We start from the raw sequence: 23,306 nt of genomic DNA on the forward strand, positions 1-23,306 counted from the left end.
GGAAAGACCTTAAAAACAAAAACAAAAAATGTAGACTGAAATTGGAAGTTGGAATGGGCTCAGATGGCAAAGCTTAATCCCAGCAGCATTCAAATAAAAGTAAAGAGAAAATTGTAAAGGCTTTCAATTGTGAAGGAAATGCGCCTAATTTTTAGGTAACAGTAGATAGCCCCGTTATTGCTCATTGCTTCACAAAGGTAGTGAATTACAAGAGACAAAACATATCCATAACATTTTAAAAGACTGCATTAGTGTTTAAATAATTTTTTTCTCATATTTAAATTCATGTTTTGTTAGTGGCACTTCAGTGACAGTGAACTGTCTGTTTCTGTGATTTTTCAGTTAATTTTATTTGAGCCACTTGACTGATGATAATTTAAAGAAAACTATGATTCTGTGCTTAAAGTCTTCTGTTTTTGTAATTTATTTATTTATTTATTTATCCATCTTTAAGCATTTACATGCAATCGATGTCGTCATGAGCAATGTACAATTTACATATTAAGAAATATAACTATTGTGAGGTATCACACAAAGCTAAAGTATACATTTTAAAGAACATACATAATAAAGGAATACATTTGATACATAAAGATATCCCACATAACTAAAGTGTGCATTTTAAAGAATGTGCATAATAAAAAAATACATTTCATACATAAGGATTTCTCCACATGTTTAACAATTAAATGTGGAACTCCAGAGACAAAAAAAGCTTAGGAAGAGGTTCAAACAGAGTTGCAAGTTGTTTCGTAAGTCAGGTCTATTTTTGAAGAGTTTTCAAATTCTTTAACACTGTAAAAAGCTTTGTCTTTCAGCCATTTTTTAGTCTTACTTTTAAATATATTAAGAGAGGCACAATGTGCCTGCACAGGTAATGTATTGAAAATTAGGTAGTACATGCAGGAGAAACGCTAGTAAAAAGCCTGAGATAAGAAAAAGAACAGGCAACTGAGAAGATGAATGACACTCGGACAATATACTTAAAGTTCTACTAAAAATTTCAGAATGTTTCAGTTGATGCCATCACAATTTCAACTGTTGGCCATCACATGATTGAGACTTACACTTTTTTTTTTTTTTTCTTACATTTTGAGCTCACATTTGTATGCATATACATGTGGTTACTGTCACACCAAGTATTATAGGCAAAAGATACTTTTGACAATTTTGTTAGCAACATGCATGTGGCCTGTATTATATAAAACATGTGTTCATGATAAACCATAATCCAAAAATTTGCTATGAAAGGTATAGTCATTCAGTCACTTCAAGAATAGATTATTAAGTTCTTTTTAATATGTAGAGAAACAGATTAACGTCAGTATAAGATTAAATGCAATTTTTTCATTCTTAGATATTGCCTGCTGTGAATGATGTGGAAAAGTTAGCATCGCAGTTGCTGCTAATTGTAGGACAACGACTAAGGAAGCTTCTAACATCATCAGAAAACTTTTGTGATCGTCTGTCCCGTATAAGCCCTTCATTATCTATTTGGTTGGACAGTTTGGTGAGTATATTATTTTGGTAACTCACATAATATCAAGCCCCATGTTGGGTACTAAATGCTAAAATGTGGTAATAGAAATGTTGAGCAGTGATATATGGGAAAAACTGTTTCTTGTTTGCTGGGTTCCAGTCCTGATAAAAATTAAATAAATCAAAAGTCACCACTTCACTGGATGTGTGCAAAGCATTGAAGTGACTTACAGGTGAACACAGGTAGCAAAATCAAAAGAATTTATTAAAACAACGAGAAACATTGTTAAATACAGGGTCTCAGGTTGCTTAGACTGGACAGGCATGGCACAGAAGTGTGTTCTGAGGCTCTGGCTTTTCAGTTACATATAACATGTCTCAGTCGGAGTGTTGGTACTCATCATATAGCGGCAATGCTGAGTCGCAGATAGTCACAACAGAAAGACTGTCAAAGAAAGCTTACAATATATCCTAAATTCCTGTAACCTTCATGACCTGTACCTTCGTTAGTCATTGTCCTTTACCAACCTGTCCCCTTCCCTGTTCCTATTCTAGCACTACACAGCCCTCTGTTCCAAAAACGCACCCATAACTGTTTTACTTCTCTCCTTTTCCAACCCCCCCCCCCCTCCACTTTCCCTGCCCTTCTTGCCCTTCATCTAACCTCCAGACTGCATCTAGCTACCCTACCCTCTCCCCAACTTGTCCCTGTACACTCCCACAAGCAGCACTTTACCCACCCCCTGCCCTACCCTACTATCCCTCCCTCCCTTTGCCGCCCCAACCTCTTCTTTACGCCCACCACCCAATTTGCTTCCCCCATCGTACACAACTGCTCACAATCTGGCCTCAGCGACCAGAGACTGGCCATGTGAGTGTGAGCTGCGTTTGCATGTATGTATGTTGTCTAATTCTGGATGAAGGCCTGTTTGACAGTCTTTTTGTTGTGGAAATCTGTGACTCTGTATGTCCACTGTATGGTGAGTAGCGAGTATTCTTTTCATAATATTGCCTTTATTCTAGCCTATATTTTCTATCACTATGTGATAATATTTTTGATTCATATGTTGTGGGTGGGTCTGATAGACTGGTGGTAAAGTATATTTATTTATAAAACCCAATATTGGAATATCAGTCTTGTGGCTGTCGAAAGTATGTTCTTGTCTATGACCTCCTTGTGTGTATGTTCTCTTTGAATTCCATTGTAAATATGTTGCCCATATTCTGCTTAAGTTTTGCTGTTGTCTGTAATATTGGGTGGAGTAATTGACACCATTTTTGTTTTTGTTTCACAAGAAATAAAAGCTATGTTTGTCTCGTGGTATTCTGTACACTGATATCTGTTTATTACTGCTTATGAATCCATGTGTGAACTGCTAGATTTAAATGCATTGTAATATATGCTCGTATTCTGCGTAATTTTTGCTCCCATTAGTTTTTCTTATTCTCACATTTAATTTGGGGCACGAAAATCTTCATTCATTTATGCTAAAATCTTACTTTTTGTAGTACCTGTTAATAATTTGCACAAACATTTGTGTAACTACTGTTACATTTTTAGCATTTGCAAGGAAGAATGCTCTAGTCACCAAAACTACAAAGTTTGCTCACCTACACATACATCCATACTCTACAATCCACTTCCCTTTGTGGGAGCAACACCATTCAAAGGAGAATTAAATACTCATTCCATGACAAGATGTAATGAAGTTGAATGCCAATATTGCCAAATCCAGCTAAGGTTAAGTTGTCCATTAAATGCGGGAAATGGATGCAAACAAAAATATAATAGAATAAAAGCAGTATACTTACAATGCATTTAAATTGAGCTTGTCATGTACAGATTCGTAAGCAATAACAGGTACACATGGATCCATAGAACACCATGCAATGAAAATAACTTCTGTTTTATATGAAACAAAACAAATATGGAATCATTTACCCCACCCCATATTACGGATGTAAGCAGACCCCATTCAAAATATGAACACCATATTTACAATGCATTCAAAGAGGGCAGTACACATGAGAAGTCTTAATCAGAAACACAATCTGATGAAATGGATGTCTGTTAACTACAAAACAAAAACAAACATGGAAGACTAAAAATCAGCCAATAACAAAGCAAAGTTATGGATTGATAAACTAGCAGCGAACCTAGGTTGTGTTATTGGAAGTCCCTATTAGTTTCACCCCCATGGTCTATAGTTGGCTGTCGACAGGCGTCTATCTGAGCAGCATGTGTCTTGGGTTGTTGTGATGTCTTTCATCTCTGTGTGCGGATAGTGCAAGACAGATGATTGACAGCTATTGACAGTTGCATGCCCTGTTCTCATTATGCAAGTCAAGAGGATGAGCACCACAGAACATTGGTGAGAGCTATTTGGCCAGCATGTCCGCCATTCAGGTAATATGGTTACGAGAGATCGGCACACCAACATGGGGGTTGCTTATGGCTGGATTGTGGAGCTGGCACGCAAGGAATCAGATTCAAGTTGGATGGCTTGTCGGCAGCGGAGTCTAAATTCAGATCAGTACTGGAATCAGACTGCAAAGGCAGCATCAGGTGAGAGACGGAACACACCCTTCGGAAAAGAAAGCAAAATCAGATGCTCTCGAGAATAAGCAGCAGACTGGAATGAAATCCAACAAAGAATGAAAAGGGGTTCAGAAAAACATGGAGTACACTGGAGTCATCACAATACCAGATCAGCACCAATGGCAAGTGCAGACAAAGTCCTGACTACCAGGTCTTGAGATGAAACTCTAATATGAAGATTCTTAAAAGAATCATAATGAAGTCTCACTCATCACTGAGTATCTCCACCCAGAAACTCCATGGAATTTGATCACGGAATCTCATCACTGTGCTGAAAGGGTCTCTCCACACTCTGGTTGTCTGGTTTTGATCCCAGTCTCCCTCCTCTTGCACTTTTTGATTGTTGAAATTTTGTCATCACGTTTCATCATTGGCTGCCGATATATCAGTGACAGCCAATGGATCATTCCTCCTGGGCAGTTCTCCTCCTTTTGATACCTTGTTCCAGGGTGCCAACTTTGTGCTGAAAAATGTTCAGTCTTTCACAAACATGCATCCAACAGGCAGTCTCACAGTTTTGTCCCTCAGGATGGCAGCTTTGGCATGTTGCAAACAAGCCTGCTCCCTCGAGGACTCCCTGGGTGGCTTCATGGCAGACACACACCTGCAGAAAGGATAGTTTCCTTTTTATGTTTTTCACAGAGACACAGGTTTACTGAAATAATTTGTTTTCGCAGTGCAGAAAGCTGGCTGGCAACAAGTTCCCTCTATCAGTCGTACGCCTTTCACAGTTTGGTCTCTCCAGTGGGAAACAGTGTTCTTCTTAGGACATCTGCCTTCTCCATCACTTGCACTTTGGGCAAGGGTTTTCACAGAGCACCTCAAAGCATTCTTTTGTGTGTAATGCTGGTGCATCTGTGCCACATGCTGTCTGTTATACTTTGGCATGAACTACATAATTTTACAATGAATATAACAGAAAATGACAAATTCAACAATGGAAAATCCAGGATGAACTGTAATAATATTATGAAAATGACAAATGCTACTCGTCAAATAGTGGAGATGCTGAGTCACAGATAGGTACAACAAAAAGTCTGTCAGAAAATGAGCTTTCAGCCAACAAGGCCTTCATTGGAGATAGAACCCACACAACTGCAACTCACACACACACACACACACACACACACACACACACACACACACACACGACTGCAGTCTCTGGCTGCTGAGGCCACTTTGCAAGCAGCAGCCCATGGTGGGAGACACAACCGAGGGGGGGGGGGGAGGTGTAAGGATGAGGCTGCAGCAGGGAGGGGGAGGAATAGCAGGGTAGGGATGGGGGACGGTCAAATGCTGCTTGTGGGAGCTTACAGGGACGAGGTGGAGAGAGGATTTGGCAGCTAGGTGCAGTCAGGAGGTAAGACAGAGAGTGGGGGAGGGTTAGTGGTAAAGGAGAGAGGTAAAATGACTGTGGGTGCATTGGTGGAATAGAGGACTGTGTAGTGCTGGAATGGAAATGGGGAAGGGGCTAGAGGGTAGTGATGAAGACTGATAAATGTTGAGGCCAGGACGGTTACAGGGACATAGAATATATTTCAGGGAGAGTTCCCACTTGCAGAATTCAGGAAAGTTGGTAGTGTTGGAAAAGATCCAAATGACACATGTTGTGAAGTAGTCCTCCATCCCTACCCTGCTATCCCTCCCCCTCCCTGTCACAGCCTCCTCTTTACCCCCACTACCTGGTTGTATCTCCCATTATGCACTGTTGCTTGCAGTGTGGCCTCAGCAGCCAGAGACTAAAGCCAGGTGTGTGTGAGTTGTGGCTAGAGTGTGTTTGTGTATGTTATATCTTCGATGAAGGCCTTGTTGGCTGAAAGCCCAGTTTCTGGTAGTCTTTTTGTTGTGCCTATCTGTTACTCAGCATCTCTTGTTATTTGGTGAGTAGCAACTATCCTTTTCATAAATAATTACAAATGAAATTCATGTATGTCACACACACATTCTCTCTCTCTCTCTCTCTCTCTTGTTTGCCATATTGCTGATAATGAATAAATACAGAAAATAATTTCATAAAAGGCAACATAATATATTGGCAAGATATAAGATAAAATTGCACAATCCTGAACAAATTGTGCAGTTCACAAATTTCACCAAATCTCTCTAGTGCAGTTGCTAGGGGAATGATGTTCAGTTGAATGTGGGAGAACTATTTATCTCTTCATGTACCCTTGTGAACGTAACATCATGTAATATTGATAGTACAAATGATTCTAGTTCTGCACATTTTGCTTTAATTAACATAATTAGCCTGGTGTGTATGTAGGGCAATTGAGGATCATAGTTACAGCCGGCTAAAGCAAAGCAACAAGCTTGTAGCCAATTTAATGGGCAAATGTTCTTGGTATTATTGGATTGCGCGTGGTGATTATCACAGTGTTACTCAGGGTAAAGTATATATTCTATAATGTGGAGATCTGAATCGACATTGTGAGTAATTTTGTGTATGAATGATTTTTTGTATGAATGAAGTATAATGTCAGCATCCAAAGTGAAATATTGTATCAGAACAGTTTAGAAAGAAAAAAAGTCATACTATGCAAAACAAAAATCTGAAACATTTTGCTGTTCCAAAAGAGAGTTTTGTTAAAAATGAGGACTGTCCGGAAAAATCAGGATGAATGGGAACCCTAATCAAGCAATATACTGACTCATTACTTAAGTTTGTGTATCTGTTTTCTCTGTCATTATCAGGTAAAGAACAAGCAGATTGATGTGTTTTCTGATATTTGAACTTGTGAACTAAAACAATAGGTCCCATCCCAAACGTACGCAGAAATTAAAAAATCCCTCCTCTTGTGTGGTGTCAACTCTCAAAGCATCATCTTCTTCATGTCACTAATCACTGCCTAGAATCCTATCCAGTTACTCAGATTCCCCTGAACTACTGAATCCATTCACTTAAAACTTCTAAGCTGATAGGCCATGGTCGATGTTTAAAAGTCTCCTCTCACGTTTCGTCTCCAACTGCGGGAGACATTCTCCAAGATAAAGTGGCAAACTGCAAAGAGAACTCGAGGAAGCGCTGTTTATATGGGTAGTACAGAGGGCGCCGCTGTCCATCACAAGGTGTCGGCTATGACACTGTCTCTGGTAATACCAACATTCTCGACTGAAAGTAATTGATCGTAAAGCTTCCGGTGCAACGCTGACATCCAAATTTTATCCAGTTTAATACATTCATCTTACCTGTTAAAATTATTACGGTGTTTATCAATCTCGACAACCTCTCTATACATGTGCGCATAATAATGCGAGGTTTTAGATGTGATGCTTGTCTTGTAGTGGTTCTACCTGCTATATTTATTTCGGTTGTTGTCCTCGGTGTTGATGTACTGCTTTGCTACGCTGGCTGAAAAATGGGGTTTGTAATTTGGACACTGACTACAGTAAATAATGTAGCCGACAGATGCACAGTTGCAGTTTACAGTCTTTTACTTTCACTTTGCACAACCCCCCAATAATACACAGTTATATATGTACGACGAGTGCACTATTGTTAAATCTTTCCATAAGCCTCATTAATAGTTTGCAGGCAAACCTCCACATACTGCTACAATAGTTTTTTGTTGAACACCTATGAGCAGTAAAAACATAACCACATAGTTCACAGTTCTTCAATTAAATTGAACAGTCACTGTCATTGCTTTAACACACGGCCTATTGGTGTAACATTTATTTCACTGTGAAGTTGATACATTATTGTCGTTCTTAGCAACACAGGTTCCTCGTCTGAAACTTTACAATAATACGCCCTGAAACTACGCATTGTTTAAAGTTAAATTTACAGAAATCACAATTAAATCTTAACTCATTAAATTAACTGAATATATCGAAAAATTGATTCTTTTCAACAGTTTCCTCTACTAAAAGAGTTAAGCCGAATTATTTGTTTAAATCGTGAAATTAACAAATATAGTTACGTAACCAATACTTTTGACAAAACTGTTAATTACTTTGGAATTAATGAAGGGCTGGTTTTGCTAACATGTTTTCGAACAGAGCCAAATAGATCCTTTAAGAATGCTATTGTTTCGTCTTCCAAATGCTTATAATTAGTACAGAATTTATATTTGTTTATACGTCAACAATAGACTTTAAATTACGAAACAGTTACTGATTTCATGCTATAAGAAAAGATACTAACTAGTAATAGTCAAAATAAGTTAGAAAATCAATTGCATACATAAAATTAAGCACAAAATTAGATCTGGTGTTACATTCTTTAATACTAAGGGCCAACCTTTTTCTTTTATGAAAATGCAGATTATATTCATGCACGTTAATGGTAATTAGTTAAAAATTGAAAAAAATGAATTGAAGGAGGCAGATGGCAAAACAAGAGGGGAATTGAAATCATCCCAGCTTGCTTTGCCACAGTCTCACTGAATTTTATTTCATGATTACCTCCCTGGTAAACATGTTCTGCTACGGCCGATTTATCCGTGTGACCCAGGTGGCAATTCCTCTTATGTTCAACAAGACAGTTGTTCACACTACTCTTTGTGGTACCAATCTAAACCGGTCCACAACTGCAAGGAATTTTATATACCCACGGTATAGCCAAAGGGTGTCGAGCATCTTTTGCCGATCTTACTTGATTTATTTCCTGTTGTTCCTGTTGGATAATAGGGCAGCAGTAAAGACCTTCCATTTGGTTCTGTTTGCAGCCAAACATTTCACTTCACTCAATGTTCATGTCTTTTTCGGGCGGCCACATCTACGTGTGCCTTGTGGGTTCCAATCCAGTGCTGCCTTTTCAACAGCTCCTTGTTGTTTGCATATTGTGTGACCAATCAACCCCCATTTTCTTTCCTTCATTTGTTCACGGATTGGTCGCTGGTTTGTCGTTTCCCACTATTCGTCATTTGATATAACATCTGGCCACCTGCCTAAGACACTGGTTTATGAAGACTTGCACCTAGTTTACAATCTGTTTATTACCTTCCCTGTTTTGCAACTATACAGGAGGACTGACTTCACATTGATACTGAACAAGTGCAGCTTGGTTCGTCTCGAAATGTTCTTATTATGCCAGACAGGGTATAGTTGTACAAAGGCTCCATTTGCCTTCCGTATCCAACTCTTTACATCCTCCTCGGTCCCTCCATCTTTACAGACGGTACTTCCTAGATATACAAAGGAGTCTATTTGTTCCAATTCCTTTCCATACACTGTTAGCTTCACTTGTTTTTCAGATCGCATTTTCATTTCCTTAGTTTTCTGAACATTTATTTTAAGTCCTGCAATTTCTGCTTCCTCTTTCACTATTTCCAGCTTTTCTTCCATGTCACGAAATCTTTGCGAGAGCAGACAGATATCGTCAGCAAAGTCAAGGTCTTCAAGCCTGTCTTGCATTCCCCACTGAATACATCTTCTTCTACCATCAACTCCTCTTTTAATTATGCTGTCCAGAACCAACAAGAACGAGGTAGGTGACAGAATACATCCCTGCCTCACCCCAGCATTTGTTTGGATAGATTCAGTGAGGTTCCCATTGTGTAGCACCCTACATTCATATCCATCATACATGACTTTAATAATATTTATTACCTTTGATGGTATTCTATATTCTTCCAAGGTATATCATATAACTCTCCTATTAAGAGAGTCAAATGCCTTTTCCCAGCAGTGTCAGGTATTTTCACCTGCCTCGAGATGACTGTTGTCCTCATCATTTCGTCATCATTCATGAAAGTGGTGAGATTGGACTGAGCAAAGGTTGGAAATTTGCACAGGCATTGATAACCGTGCAGTTGAGTGCCCCACAAAACAAACATCATCATCATCATCATCATCAAATGCCTTTTCAAAACCAATAAATGTTAGGTAGAGTGCGTTCTGCCATTCTGTACTCTGCTCAAGTATTATATGCAGTGTGTTGATGAGATTGATGCCACTTCTATGCACTCTAAACCCAGTTTGCTCTTTTCTCAGTCGTGCCTCAACTGAGTCCTTGATACAATTTAGCATCAATCTACGGAGTATTTTACTTGATACAGATAGGAGGGTGATGCCTCGCCAGATATTACAGTTGGTAGTATCCCCTTTCTTTGGAAACTTAATAATCAGCCCTTCTTTCCAATCCTTTGGTATTTTCTCTTCTGACCCTATCTTCTCAAACAATGGATGCAGTAGATTTATGGTGGTGCCAATGTCTGCTTTTAGCACCTCAGGTGCACTATTATCCATTCCTGGAGCCTTCCTGTTCTTTATCTGTTTGGGAGCTATTTTAATTTCAGTCTTAGTTGGTGTGTTTACATTGATTCTGTCACTAGCATCTGGAAAATGCCATTGCCTCTCCCTCTCTTCAGATTGCTCTCTGTTGAGGACTTCAGAAAAATGTTCTCTCCATCTTCTAAGTAGGTCTTCTTCTGCCGTCAACAGTCGAACCTCCTTGCTTTTCACAAGTCTGTTCTTCTTGAAACCTTTTTTGGACAACATTATGGTGATGTGATACAGTTCTTTTGCATCACCCCTTGCTGCAGCTGTCTTTGCTCTCAGAGCTTGCTCATCCATCCACTTTCTCTTATCATTCCTCACAGTCCTCTTTGTTGGAGAGTCAGTAGCTGCATACTCACCTTGCATTCGAGTTCTCTGCTGTCTTGTTTTACTCATATTTAATTTTGCCTTAATCTCCTTCGTACAGCTGGTCAAATTCCACGTACGCTCAGACATCCAATCTTTCTTCAGATGGTTTTTAAAGCCAAGGACCTGTTTGCTCACATTGCAATAGACGTCCTTAATCTGAGTCCAATTATCATCAACACTATTTTCATCATTTTCCTGTGGTTCTTGGAGTGCCTCATAGCAGTTCCTTTGCTCTATGCAGAAAGCTTCTTGTTTTGCTGTTATTCTAAGTTTTCCCACATCATATTTTTTGTTCTGTTGTTCGAACTTTCTGTTTGTAGCCATGATTTTTAGTCAAAATTTGCAACAATAAGGTAGTGATCACTGTCATCATCAGCCCCACGTTTATTGCCGATCTTAAATATTCTTTTATTTTCTTGGTAGGTCTAAAAATAGTTTCCACCCCATACTTGCTCAACACTTTCCCAATGCGATCTGTGACCTTACTAATGAACAGACGAAAAACCTTGTCGTTGGGCGATTGTTGTTCGTCATAGTTCCTGATTCTCTGCCTAGAGTGAAGTGCTCGATCTATATCCTTGCTAGAAAACCCATTCTTCACAAAAGATGACCGTAGATGTTTAATCTGCTCTTTTAAATAAACAGATTCACAAATTTTGTACACCCTGTCTACCAAGGTTTTTATTGCAACTCTTTTTTTGTCTTGTGCGGTGGTGTGAATCTTTATGCAGATAACGATCAGTATGTGTGGCCTTTCTGTACACCTTACGGCCCAACATTCTGTCCCGTCGTTTAATCACAGACATGTCCAGGAAATTAAATTGCCCATTACTCTCCATCTACATACTAAATTGGATTTTTGGATTAATGCTATTTAAATCTGTCATGAAGGCATCCAACTCCTCTGCTCCATGTGTCCATACTACAAACATGTCATCAACATAGTGATACCATCTGGCTGGTCTCCTACAGTCAGTCTGCAATGCCCATTGTTCGAAAGTCTCCATAAACAAGTTAGCCACAGCAGGACTAAGAGGACTGCTCATAGCCATCCCCTCTAAAAGTCACTATTGTACTGAAAGTAGGTTGTGTAGAGGCATTGTCGGAATAATGCCGCAATATTGGTAGGAAAAATATCCGCTATGGATAAGATAGCTTCGTTTACTGGAATCATGGTAAATAATGAGACAGTATCAAAACTGATATCATCCAGGCCCACACTCATTTCCATTAAGTTATCAATGAAATGAGCAGAATTTTTTAATGTGACTGTCCATCCTACCAACATAAGATTGCAGCAATGAGGCTAACTCGTGTGTGGGACTGCCTGTAGCACTGACTTTTGGCCTCAACGGAACCTCAAGTTCATGCACCTTGGGTAACCCTTGAGGTCTAGGTGGGTATGCTTCTGATTTACAAAGCAGCTTCTTATCGTTGGAGGACAATGAAGATGTTTTCACCAGTCGATTGGTCATTTTTAAATTCTTCATAGTCGGATCCTTTTGAAGATTTTTTGTAATTGGAGGGAACCAAAATGTCATTGATCTTTCCATAATAGTCCTCACTGTTCAATATGATGGTGCATTACCCTTATCTGCGTTTATATCTCTAAGTGCCTTCCTTTGTGCCTGTGACAATTTACTGTTAGGTGGCTTACATGTACGTAAAATCTTAGCTGTTTCCATCCTAATTACATCAGCGGACTGCTGGTCTGGGGTATGTCTGTGGGTACGTTTTGGGGTCTCACAGGAAAATTGCCTCCTTTGACTAGTACAGAAATTTCAACTTTTGATAAATCTTTATCAGACAGATTAACAACAATTCGAGAATTATCCTCAACTGAACCTCCCAAAATGTTCTTCTGTAAGTTAGCAAACTACTTCTTCTGTCTGTTTACTGATATTTCTGCACTAACTTCCATAGTTTTGAATGTTAGACCATCAATCTTATTCCGATCACCACTCTTCATACCATTACTGATAACCAAGTGGAGATGAAAAAGCTTACTGCTGGTTTCTGTCAGAGCTCGCCACGTCTGATGAATCCTCTCCCGTAACATTGCAGATTCCATACGGTTGTAAATATGATGAGCCTGAGACGAGCAAAACATCCTCTTCACCTTCAGAAATTTTGGAACCGTCGAATTGTCCCTAAAGCGTAACAGGAAGGTGAGAGTACACAGTTGTTGTGCTTTCTTCTTGCACATTCCTTCAAATTGTTGAACCAGTGCTGACATATCCTTCCCGTAGAGGCATTTGATCATACAGTGTAGGCTTTCACCGACGGTATTGTCTTCACTTCAAACTTCTGGGCTGATAGGCTGTGGTTGAGACGTTTCGTCTCCGACTGTGGGAGACATCGTCTAAGGTAAAGTGGCAAACTGCAAAGAGAACTTGAGGAAGCACTGCTTATATAGGCAGTACAGAGGGCTCCACAGCCCATCACGTGGCATCGGCTATGGACTGTTTCTGGTAATGCCAACCTTCTCGTTTGAAAGTAATCAATTGTCACACTTCTGGTGCAATGCTGACATCCAAATTTTATCCAGTTTAACACCTTTGTCTTTCCTGTTAAAATTGTTACTGCTGACCAAAATTATTATAGGTTTTGTGATTTATACTTAGTTTCCAAGAGTACCATCTCAAAATCTTATAGTAAAAGAGACAATAAGCACATTGATGTTGATATCATGGGAGAGTTTTGAACCTTCCCTTATGAGATAAACTCATACAACAGGTCTCTATTTACAAAGGACTAAAACTAGTGTACCTAATCCATTGCTAAACTCATAGATTCCAGCAAACAATTCTGAGCATAGGCACTAACCTACAACAACAATCATGTAGGTTTGATGCCATGCCATTTACTTTGCTTTTAGTTGTATGTACTAAAAAGGGGGGGGGGGGCTTTCAATATAAAAAGAAGTAACATGGCAGAAATTTTGGATACATTAGATCTTTGCCGCTACATTATTAATAGTGCACTTTAGCAGATAGTTGTGTAGTACATAAAATGTAATAAATCTTACAGTAATGGAAATTGTGGGGTGAAAATAATAAACAAGAATGGAAAAAGTGTTTGCATTTCCCACCCTTCTTTGTTATGCAACAAAAATTATTACAAAATAAGAGATTGAACAAGTTAACAAAAGCCGTACCGCCTGCAAATCATCGATGGAATGGTTTGAACTTATGTTTGTCATCCCTCAAATGAAAGTTCCATTTTCTTAGTGTATTTTGGGAATGATATGATCTCTTTGTCAACACTGAAAAAGTGAAAGTTGAGGTTTTTGATCTGATGGTGCTTGTGGAGTGTGTCACTGGCATTTTATTCATGAGACTATTAGGTTGAGTTCCTGTTCTACCGAAACTGGAAAAGCGTGAAGATATATCACAGATTCATTACTGAGATACTTGTGCTAGTAGGCAGCTGTGGCATAGGGCTATAGGGCACATAGAAAAAACATATGATGGAATACTTCATCATATAACTTTCTGCTTCTTCAGTTTTCCCAGTGTGCATCATGAATGAAATCTTTTATGGTGAAAGGCATGATTGTCTTGTCAAATCATACAGCCATTCACCCAAGAACTTTTCATTCGACTCTCTGATTAGCTACACTGTAGAAGACTCTGAGTTAAATTGGTTTATAAACAAGGCTTACTTTAGGTTGATTTACAAATGTTGTAATGACATGAAGCAGCAGCCTATAAAGTTTTTGTTAAATTTAAACTCTTGAAAGAAGATAGAGCATCACCCATGGCCACGTATACTCAACATTTGGTTTCACTAGTTTCTAATCCATTACCTGCTTATGAGTGTAATGTTTGTGTACTATATTATTTGGCTGTACTTTTTTTTTTTTTTTTTTTTTTTTTTTTTTTTTTTTTTTTTTCCCAGAATGGACTTTCGCTCCGCTCAGTGGCAATGTGCTCAGTGAGGGATACATCACAGCTGTTGGCACAGGCAGTTCAACATATGTCAGATGATCATCCTGAGTACCAGTTAGCTCTCCACATGGTGGACGCTATACATGACCTCTCAGATGACGTGGACCTCACCTCGTGACAGTAATACTTCTGGAACATAGGAATAATTGTAACAGCCAATGCCATGTTAATGAGACTAGTGCATTTTATATTTATAGTTAGTCTTATCTTTTCCATCACACTTCACACTTCTTGTCACTTCATGCTGATCTTAGTTAGCATTGTATCTCTTCAAGCATCCGACTTCTCGTATCTCAAACCCACTCATTTACTTATGGATAACTTTGTATTTTTTTTTTTTTTTTTTTTTTATTTCCTCTGTCTTCGTCCATATTCCATAGAAGGGGTAGTTAAACAACAATCACTGTAAAGACAAATATCCAAAAATCAATTGTCGCATTTCTTTAGCATTTTTATTATTTGACCTTAGAATGTATTATTAAGCAGTAATTGATAATATTCTCTCCCTCCCTCCTCACCCACCACATTGTGCTTACACTGCTCCACCTCCCTGTAAGCCAAAGTGTAGGCCTCTTTACATATGTGTTAAATTTACATACACTGTTTCTTTACAAAGAATTAAAAGAAACCTACAGGTAATGTCACAAAAAAATAATTTGATGATGATATCTGTCCCTTTTTTGTTCTGTTTGTTGGAAAACTCCTCTATGCCATGCAATGTCTTCGTGCCAAATCAATATTAATATTTGCCTCCAGCCTTGAGCTGTTACATCTTTTATTATACTATGTATTGTATTTTCGAAAAGATGATTTTTGTCTATCTCAAATCACCACAATGACTTTAGTCAGTCATTTTTAACAATATTTTAAAAATTTTAATTTGATCTGTGTCTGTTTGTCAACCTTATATTGTTGCAATATTTATTGGAGACCACAGTGAAATTAATGACAAATACTGGTGGAAAAAAATCTCTCTTTATGTTTTACATGGTATATGCAATTTTTCATCTTGGTGCACGGATATGTTCCTTTTTGGCTAACACCATGGAAAAGAGTTATAAATTGACAGCATTTGCAGTATAGAATATGTAACTGAAATTCTGTGTATTTTGTGTAAAGTATCTGTCAAGTCTCATTCTCTGATTTTGTCAGAAACGTGTGATTGTTTTCTTTCCTTGATGACACATTCACTTAAGTGCTGAATTGGCGAACCAGTGTATGAAAAGCACTGTAACCAACAATAAAAATTGCTTAATTCTAAGTATTTGAAATCAGTTACACCAGAGCAGCTTGGGTAATGAATTCAAATTCTAATGCCTACTGAATTTTTACTGAAAGAAATTGAAAGGTATAGTAATCTTATTTTGTACGAAGATAAGCATAATTTATTTTGTCTGGGGAATAATAGCACAATATGGCAGTGCCACAGTGTTTACTGTTACATGTGGCAACTAATATTTTGCAGTAATTATTTTTATGTATGTAAATTTTCTAATTTATTGAGTTTTATTTGTAATTTATGTAAATAAAATATGTAAGAGTAGCATCAATGGCATGTGATGAAAAATGTGGTCAACTGTGTACATAAGGAAAGATATTTGACCAGATATGTTGTGTCTGATAATTGTACATTTTGAAAATAAATTTTTTATTTAAATTGTTTTTTTTTTAACAATACAAAAGTGTAATGACTTCAGCTGTATAATATATTCCTATAGACTAACATACATTGTTCAACACAAAAATTGTCAGGGAAGTGAAGTGAGCTAAACCATGTGAATTTGGAGCTATTGAATTTGAAACATACGAAATATTGGGCCCCAAAGTGGAGCAGTTCCCAGCATTATTCAAGCACATAATTTTCACAGCATATGTGGTCAGGCCCATTATCTGCTCAGGTGTTCAAGACATGATCAGAAAGATTATAGCCCGGAAAGGGTTTTCAGTTCTTACATTAGAAAGTGATTGCTCTTCAAAGTGTTCTCATGAGAACTGGCAATTTACTAGTGATAGACATACAACAGTGGTTCATAAATGTGGAAATAATGCAATAACTTCTGTTACACTTGTGGGGAAGTGACATTTTCTGCAAGTTAATGCCCTTCCATGCTGTCTATGCAATAGAAAACCATATTTACTGTATTTTGGCTGCAAGACTAAGAACTTGCATATATATATCATGAAATAACACTAATTGCATGGATGTGTGGAAAAGACTGTTGAATACCATTTTGATTGCCAATTATTTGTTGGGAATCCAAAGACCATACTGGTAACTAGTAGTTCTCCATGCAGAAAAAACTTAACAGTTCTACACTACAATATAAGGGGTATTCAAAAAGAAATGAGCCAATGCGTAACTACAGAAAGCAGTTCCTGTATGTTAGAAGTATTCACCCTGGCTGTTGAGAAATTTGTCCCACTGTGACACAAGGCTGTGAATGGCTGTCTCGTAAAATTCCCAGGGCTTCGATGTTAATCAGTTCCAGACATACAGCTGAACGTCATTGTCCGAAGTGAATCATTTGCCCCTCAGAGCCTTTTTAAGGGGTCCAAAAATGGCGTAATCACAGGGAGAGAGGTCCAGACTGTGTGGAGGGTGGCCAAGAACCTCCCATTTGAATTTCTGCAGGAGTTCCGCGACTGTGTTAGCCGTATGAGGCTTTACATTGTTGTGGAGCAGAATGACCCCACGGGTGAGATTGCCAGGTTGTTTTGATTTGATCGCTTGTTGAAGGGTGATCAAGGTTTGCTAGTAACCCTGGGCATTCACTGTTGTCCCCTGCTGCAAGAAGTGAATCAGAACGGTGCCATCTTGGTCAAAGAAGAACGTCAGCATAACCTTTCCTGCACTCGTGTGGATGGCGACGTCCAGATGTACGTGCAGAACTGGTTAACATCGCAGCCCCATAAATTTTATGAGGCAGCCATTCACTGCCTTGTGGGACAGGTGTCTCAACAGCCAGGCTCAATACTTATAACATACAGGTACTGGTTTCTGTAATTATACCTCCGTCTTGTTTCTTTTTGAACGCCCCTTATATATGCTACAGAAGTTAACATGTACCCCATGACAAAGAATTTCCTTTGCTTGAACCTCCAGAAATGGTTTCTGTGAGGTCTAATAAATGCTTATCTGTAGATGGACAACAGTGCACTTTGAGAGTTGCAGATTTCATTCCAAGCACATACTCCTTTATTCCAAAGTTGGTTCAAGGGAAGCTCAGTTATCTCACCAGTGACCTAGAACTTACTAAAAATAAGGAAAAACTTTTGGCGTCACAGTAAAACAGCGGGAGTGTCTAAAACACACTGTGAAAGTGTCCATATTTCCTAGTAAAGGTAAAGAAGCCATTGTTTAAAACTAAGGGTGATCTCTTGTTTTGCAAAGGCATGTATGGTCTGATGAATGTAGTTAATGTGATTCTCTGTCCTGAATAATGGCAACTGTTGATTGATGCTTTAAGGGCAAGTCTGACGGCAGTGCTTTTACACAATGCAAACATGTTGTCTTCTGCTACTATGGAGTATATTACCCATAAAAAAGAATCATATATGTACATGGAAAACTTTTTAGTGGGAGTAGACCATCCAAGGTTCCAGTGGGAAGAATGTGACAATTTTAAGTTCCTTCCACATTATTGGGACAGTAATGTGGCTATTGTTGATCCACATATGTAGATGAGATAGACTTGGAGAATGAGGAGAAATCAGAGTGCCACCTATTATCTGTTTGTACAGGGTACTGTTTCTTGTAGTTAAAAAAGGTATTTTAGTAACAGATGAGAGTACACACATGTAAAATCTTCTTGTGTGTTTTCAACAAAGTGTATTCTGAGTTAAGAGTATGAATCTTCTCTCTTAATATTCCAAATGTTGTTGTTTTCAGCCCAGTGATTGGTTTCATCCAGCTCTATATGCTAGTCTATCATGTGAAAATCTCTCTATTCCTGGACAGCTATTGTTTTTGTATCTCTGTGCAATTTTGCTAATACAGATTATAATAATCTAGAATATTAACATTTGATTCCACGTATCGAAAAGGTAAGAGGATTTAAGTACAATGTTTTATACCAGGGGATTAAAACACATCAGTCTATGTTTAGCATATAGATAAGTCTCAGTTTTCGCTAAATTTAAATTGCTTTTGTTTGCAAACTAGTAGACTGCAGGCCCACATGTATATACATATATATGTACACAATATAATAGAGGGAAACATTCCACGTGGGAAAAATATATCTAAAAACAAAGATGAGGGCCGGGCGTGAGTCGTGCTTCGGTAGCTCAGATGGTAGAGCACTTGCCCGCGAAAGGCAAAGGTCCCGAGTTCGAGTCTCGGTTGGTGCACACAGTTTTAATCTGCCAGGAAGTTTCATATCAGCGCACACTCCGCTGCAGAGTGAAAATCTCATTCTGGAAACATCCCCCAGGCTGTGGCTAAGCCATGTCTCCGCAGTATCCTTTCTTTCAGGAGTGCTAGTCCTGCAAGGTTCGCAGGAGAGCTTCTGTAAAGTTTGGAAGGTAGGAGACGAGGTACTGGCAGAAGTAAAGCTGTGAGGGCCGGGCGTGAGTCGTGCTTCGGTAGCTCAGATGGTAGAGCACTTGCCCGCGAAAGGCAAAGGTCCCGAGTTCGAGTCTCGGTCGGTGCACACAGTTTTAATCTGCCAGGAAGTTTCATGATGTGACTTACTGAACGAAAGCGCTGGCAGGTCGATAAACACACAAACAAACACAAACACACACACAAAATTCAAGCTTTCGCAACAAACTGTTGCCTCATCAGGAAAGAGGGGAAGGAGAGGGAAAGACGAAAGGATGTGGGTTTTAAGGGAGAGGGTAAGGAGTCATTCCAATCCCGAGAGTGGAAAGACTTACCTTAGGGGGAAAAAAGGACAGGTATACACTCGCACACACACACACATATCCATCCACACATGTACAGACACAAGCAGACATATTTAAAGTTTGGGCAGAGATGTCAGTCGAGGCGGAAGTGAAGAGGCAAAGATGATGTTGAATGACAGGTGAGGTATGAGTGGCGTCAACTTGAAATTAGCGGAGATTGAGGCCTGGTGGGTAACGGGAAGAGAGGATATATTGAAGAGCAAGTTCCCATCTCCGGAGTTCGGATAGGTTGGTGTTGGTGGGAAGTATCCAGATAACCCGGACGGTGTAACACTGTGCCAAGATGTGCTGGCCGTGCACCAAGGCATGTTTAGCCACAGGGTGATCCTCATTACCAACAACACTGTCTGCCTGTGTCCATTCATGCGAATGGACAGTTTGCTGCTGGTCATTCCCACATAGAATGCATCACAGTGTAGGCAGGTCAGTTGGTAAATCACGTGGGTGCTTTCACATGTGGCTTTGCCTTTGATCATGTACACCTTCCGGGTTACAGGACTGGAGTAGGTGGTGGTTGGAGGGTGCATGGGACAGGTTTTACACCGGGGGCGGTTACAAGGATAGGAGCCAGATGGTAGGGAAGGTGGTTTGGGGATTTCATAGGGATGAACTAACAGGTTACGAAGGTTAGGTGGACGGCGGAAGGACACTCTTGGTGGAGTGGGGAGGATTTCATGAAGGATGGATCTCATTTCGGGGCCGCTAGTATGCAGGGACAAGGTGGAGAGATGGTAGGTAGGACAGCTAGGTGCAGTCAGGAGGTTAAAATGAAGGGAGGGGGAAAGGCAGTGGAAGAGGAGAGAAGTAAAACAGTTGGGTGTGTACTGGTGGTATAGAAGGCTGTGTAGAACTGGAATAGGAACAGGAAGGGTGGAGGCCAGGAGGTTACCTGGCCTCAACCTTCGTTAGTCATTGTCCTTTACCCACCTGTCCCCTTCCCTGTTCCCATTCCAGCATTACACATCCCAGTAGTCCACCAATGCACCCACAATCATTTTACTTCTCTCCTTTTCTGCTGCTGCCGCCCCCTCCCACCACCGTCCATCTAACCTCCCGAATTGCACCTAGCTACCTAGCTGCCCTACCCCCTCTCCACCTTGTCCCTGTGTGATCCCACTAGCATCACTTTACCATATCCCACCCCTACACTGCTACCTCTCCACCTCCCTGCACCAGCCTCCTGCTTACCCCTCTCACCCAGAGTACTTCTCCCATCATGCACCACTGCTCGCAGCCTAGCCTCGCAACCAGAAGCTCTGATCATGTGTGTGCGAGCTGTGTTTGTATGATTGTGCGTGTGTATGTTGTCTAATTCCGATGAAGGCCTTTTCAGCCAAAAGCTTTTTGTTTGACAGTGTTTTTGGGGGTGTGCCTATCAGTGACTTAGTGTCTCCACTGTACTATGAGTAGCAATCTATGTGTTGCATTTCTGCAGCAGACTTATGAATATGCCTGCAGAGGCAGTTTGCAGTTATTTTCAATGTATATGTAGCTGCAGTATATGAATTTTAGTTGACACTTTCATTTGGTGATAAGCTGTATGAGTAGAACCATAAGAAGATTCCATTTTTGTAGTTTAAAGTGTATATTACTGCCTACCTTATATGGGATTCAAATGAAACTCTGTGGTTCCAGAGACCTTTTTAAGTCTCGAACATTTATGATGTAAATATGCAGATTGATGTGACAAATAAAAATTTGTACAAGGGCTGTGATTCAAACCCAGATCTCCTACGCACTAGGCTGATGCGCTAACCAATACACCATGCTGGCACAATGGCTTTGTGCAGTTTCCCGGACTACCCTAGCACACCTCCCTCCTCAATACAAAATCCCATTCACACTTCAGCCCACTTGGTATTCCCCTAAAGTGATTGCATCATTTGTTTGTTATTTGTCACTATGTAGATTGGTCACTGGTTTGGTGGAGAATCGTTGCTGGTTTTATTATTTACTGAGATAGACTGAAAGTGCAGCGGTGCATAATTGTGAAGTTAATATCTAACTAAAGACAGGTAAATTTGTCGTCAAACCAAAGTTTGGTTTGAACACCACAATGTTTTACAAGGAATGGTCTTATTGTATAATTAGCAAAGTAAAAGTCAGTGATGCAGTGGATCTAAAATTGAATGAAACTGTAATATGCAGACAAAAATGCAATTAAATTTAGTAATATGTTGTTTTCATTTTTTATTGTATGTTTACTATTTGGTTAGGGAAGAGTGTTATTCTTTTATGAGACATTGGAGAGTTAACGTATTATAAGTGTGTTTAGTGAAGAGGTTGTATTGTATTGTATTTATTGGTCCAGTAAATCTTACATGTACAGTACAGCGCATCAGATATTGGACAGGTCAAAGTATATCTTACAATGAAAACACTTTAGAAACTAGAAAATTATGTACAAAAAATTTTACAGCACTTCATATACTGGGCAATTCAATGTGTAAGTTATAATTAAACCACATTAGAAACTTGAAGTTTACAACTGAATACACGTATAAGCCAATATTAACGATTACAGTATTTGCATGATCTCACTTAAGCTCTAAGGATTTTCGAGGAACTCTTCTACACTATTAATTGACACGTACACTAGATAATTACATTCGCAGAATTTTACTTAATATATTGGGCAAGTCGGTATACATCTTATACTTGAATCCCATTAGAAACTTGAGAATTACATCTGAATGTATTTATAGGCCAGTATTAATGGTTACAGTATTTGCATAATCATCACTTAGACTCTCGAGGATTTTGGAGGAACTCTTCCATGCTATAAAAGCAATGTGTCAACAGATATTCTTTTAACGCTGCTTTAAAATTTTTTGCATCAGTCTTTACTTTAATTTCTCTTGGCAATTTATTTTAGATAATTTTTCCATGGTGTAATGTTCCTTTTTGACACAAACTGGTTTTTGTATGGAGTACATGAAAGTCAGTTTTCTGTCTTGTATTATGATGATGAACATTTTCATTTTTGGGGAGGATACTAGGATTTGTTGTATATTTCTTCATAAACATTGCACTTTCAAATAGGAAAATACATGGAAGGGGAAGGATCCCCAACCTTTTAAATAATGGTCTACATGGTTTGTTCCTTTTTATTCCAGCCATGATTCTCACTATCCTATTTTGCATCCGGAAGAGTTTTAGGCAGGATGGCGAGTTACCCCAGAAAGTGATCCCATATTTTAGGACAGAATGTATATTAGAATAGTAAACTGTCATTAGACAGTCCTTATGACAGCAGTTTTCCAGCACTCTCATTAAATAACACATGGTACTTAGCTTCTTTAATATGTTGTCAATGTGAGTTTCCCATCTTAAGATTATCCTGTAACCAGACCCCCAGAAATTTTGTATTAGGCACACTTGCAATATCTGTGTCTGACATCTGAAGTCGTATGTCCTCTTCAGTGTTTCTCTTGACATTATGAAAATTTAATGCTACTGTTTTACTTTTATTTATTATTAGTTTGTTTTGGTTGAACCAGTTTACAACATTTGTTAATGCCTCAGGCAGTCTTGTCTGTAGTATCTCTGCAGTCTTCCCACTGACTAATATGCTTGTGTCATCTGCAAACTGGATAGTGCTATGGTACTGGTTGGTTGATGTTAGGTCATTTATATATATCAAAAATAGGATGGGGCCCAGTACCGAGCCCTGTGGTACTCCAAATTTTTATTTATGTACCTAAAAACAAAGATGATGTGACTTACCAAATGAAAGTGCTGGCAGGTCGACAGACACACAAACGAACACAAACATACAC

The 23,306-nt window shown here is 39.1% G+C and overlaps 1 protein-coding gene and 2 non-coding genes across 4 annotated transcripts in view; all 3 read left to right on the top strand.

The window, feature by feature from the left end:
• Nucleotides 1-14,967, top strand: part of LOC126195001 (rab3 GTPase-activating protein non-catalytic subunit) — a 190,180-nt gene extending 175,213 nt beyond the window's left edge. For both annotated transcript variants that reach the window (XM_049933421.1, XM_049933422.1), the window contains exons 24-25: nt 1,358-1,510; nt 14,570-14,967. In XM_049933421.1, coding sequence (XP_049789378.1) covers nt 1,358-1,510; nt 14,570-14,737 — 321 coding nt within the window. In that variant the 3' untranslated portion in view covers nt 14,738-14,967. The remainder of the gene's footprint in view (nt 1-1,357; nt 1,511-14,569) is intronic.
• A 3,928-nt stretch (nt 14,968-18,895) lies between these two features.
• Nucleotides 18,896-18,969, top strand: Trnas-cga (transfer RNA serine (anticodon CGA)). Its single transcript has one exon. It is a non-coding gene; the product is annotated as a tRNA-Ser (tRNA).
• Nucleotides 18,970-19,197: 228 nt separating this feature from the next.
• Nucleotides 19,198-19,271, top strand: Trnas-cga (transfer RNA serine (anticodon CGA)). The gene has a single exon. It is a non-coding gene; the product is annotated as a tRNA-Ser (tRNA).
• The last annotated feature ends 4,035 nt before the right edge of the window (nt 19,272-23,306 follow it).

Source organism: Schistocerca nitens, chromosome 7 (assembly GCF_023898315.1).
Source record: "Schistocerca nitens isolate TAMUIC-IGC-003100 chromosome 7, iqSchNite1.1, whole genome shotgun sequence".
NCBI lineage: Eukaryota > Metazoa > Arthropoda > Insecta > Orthoptera > Acrididae > Schistocerca > Schistocerca nitens.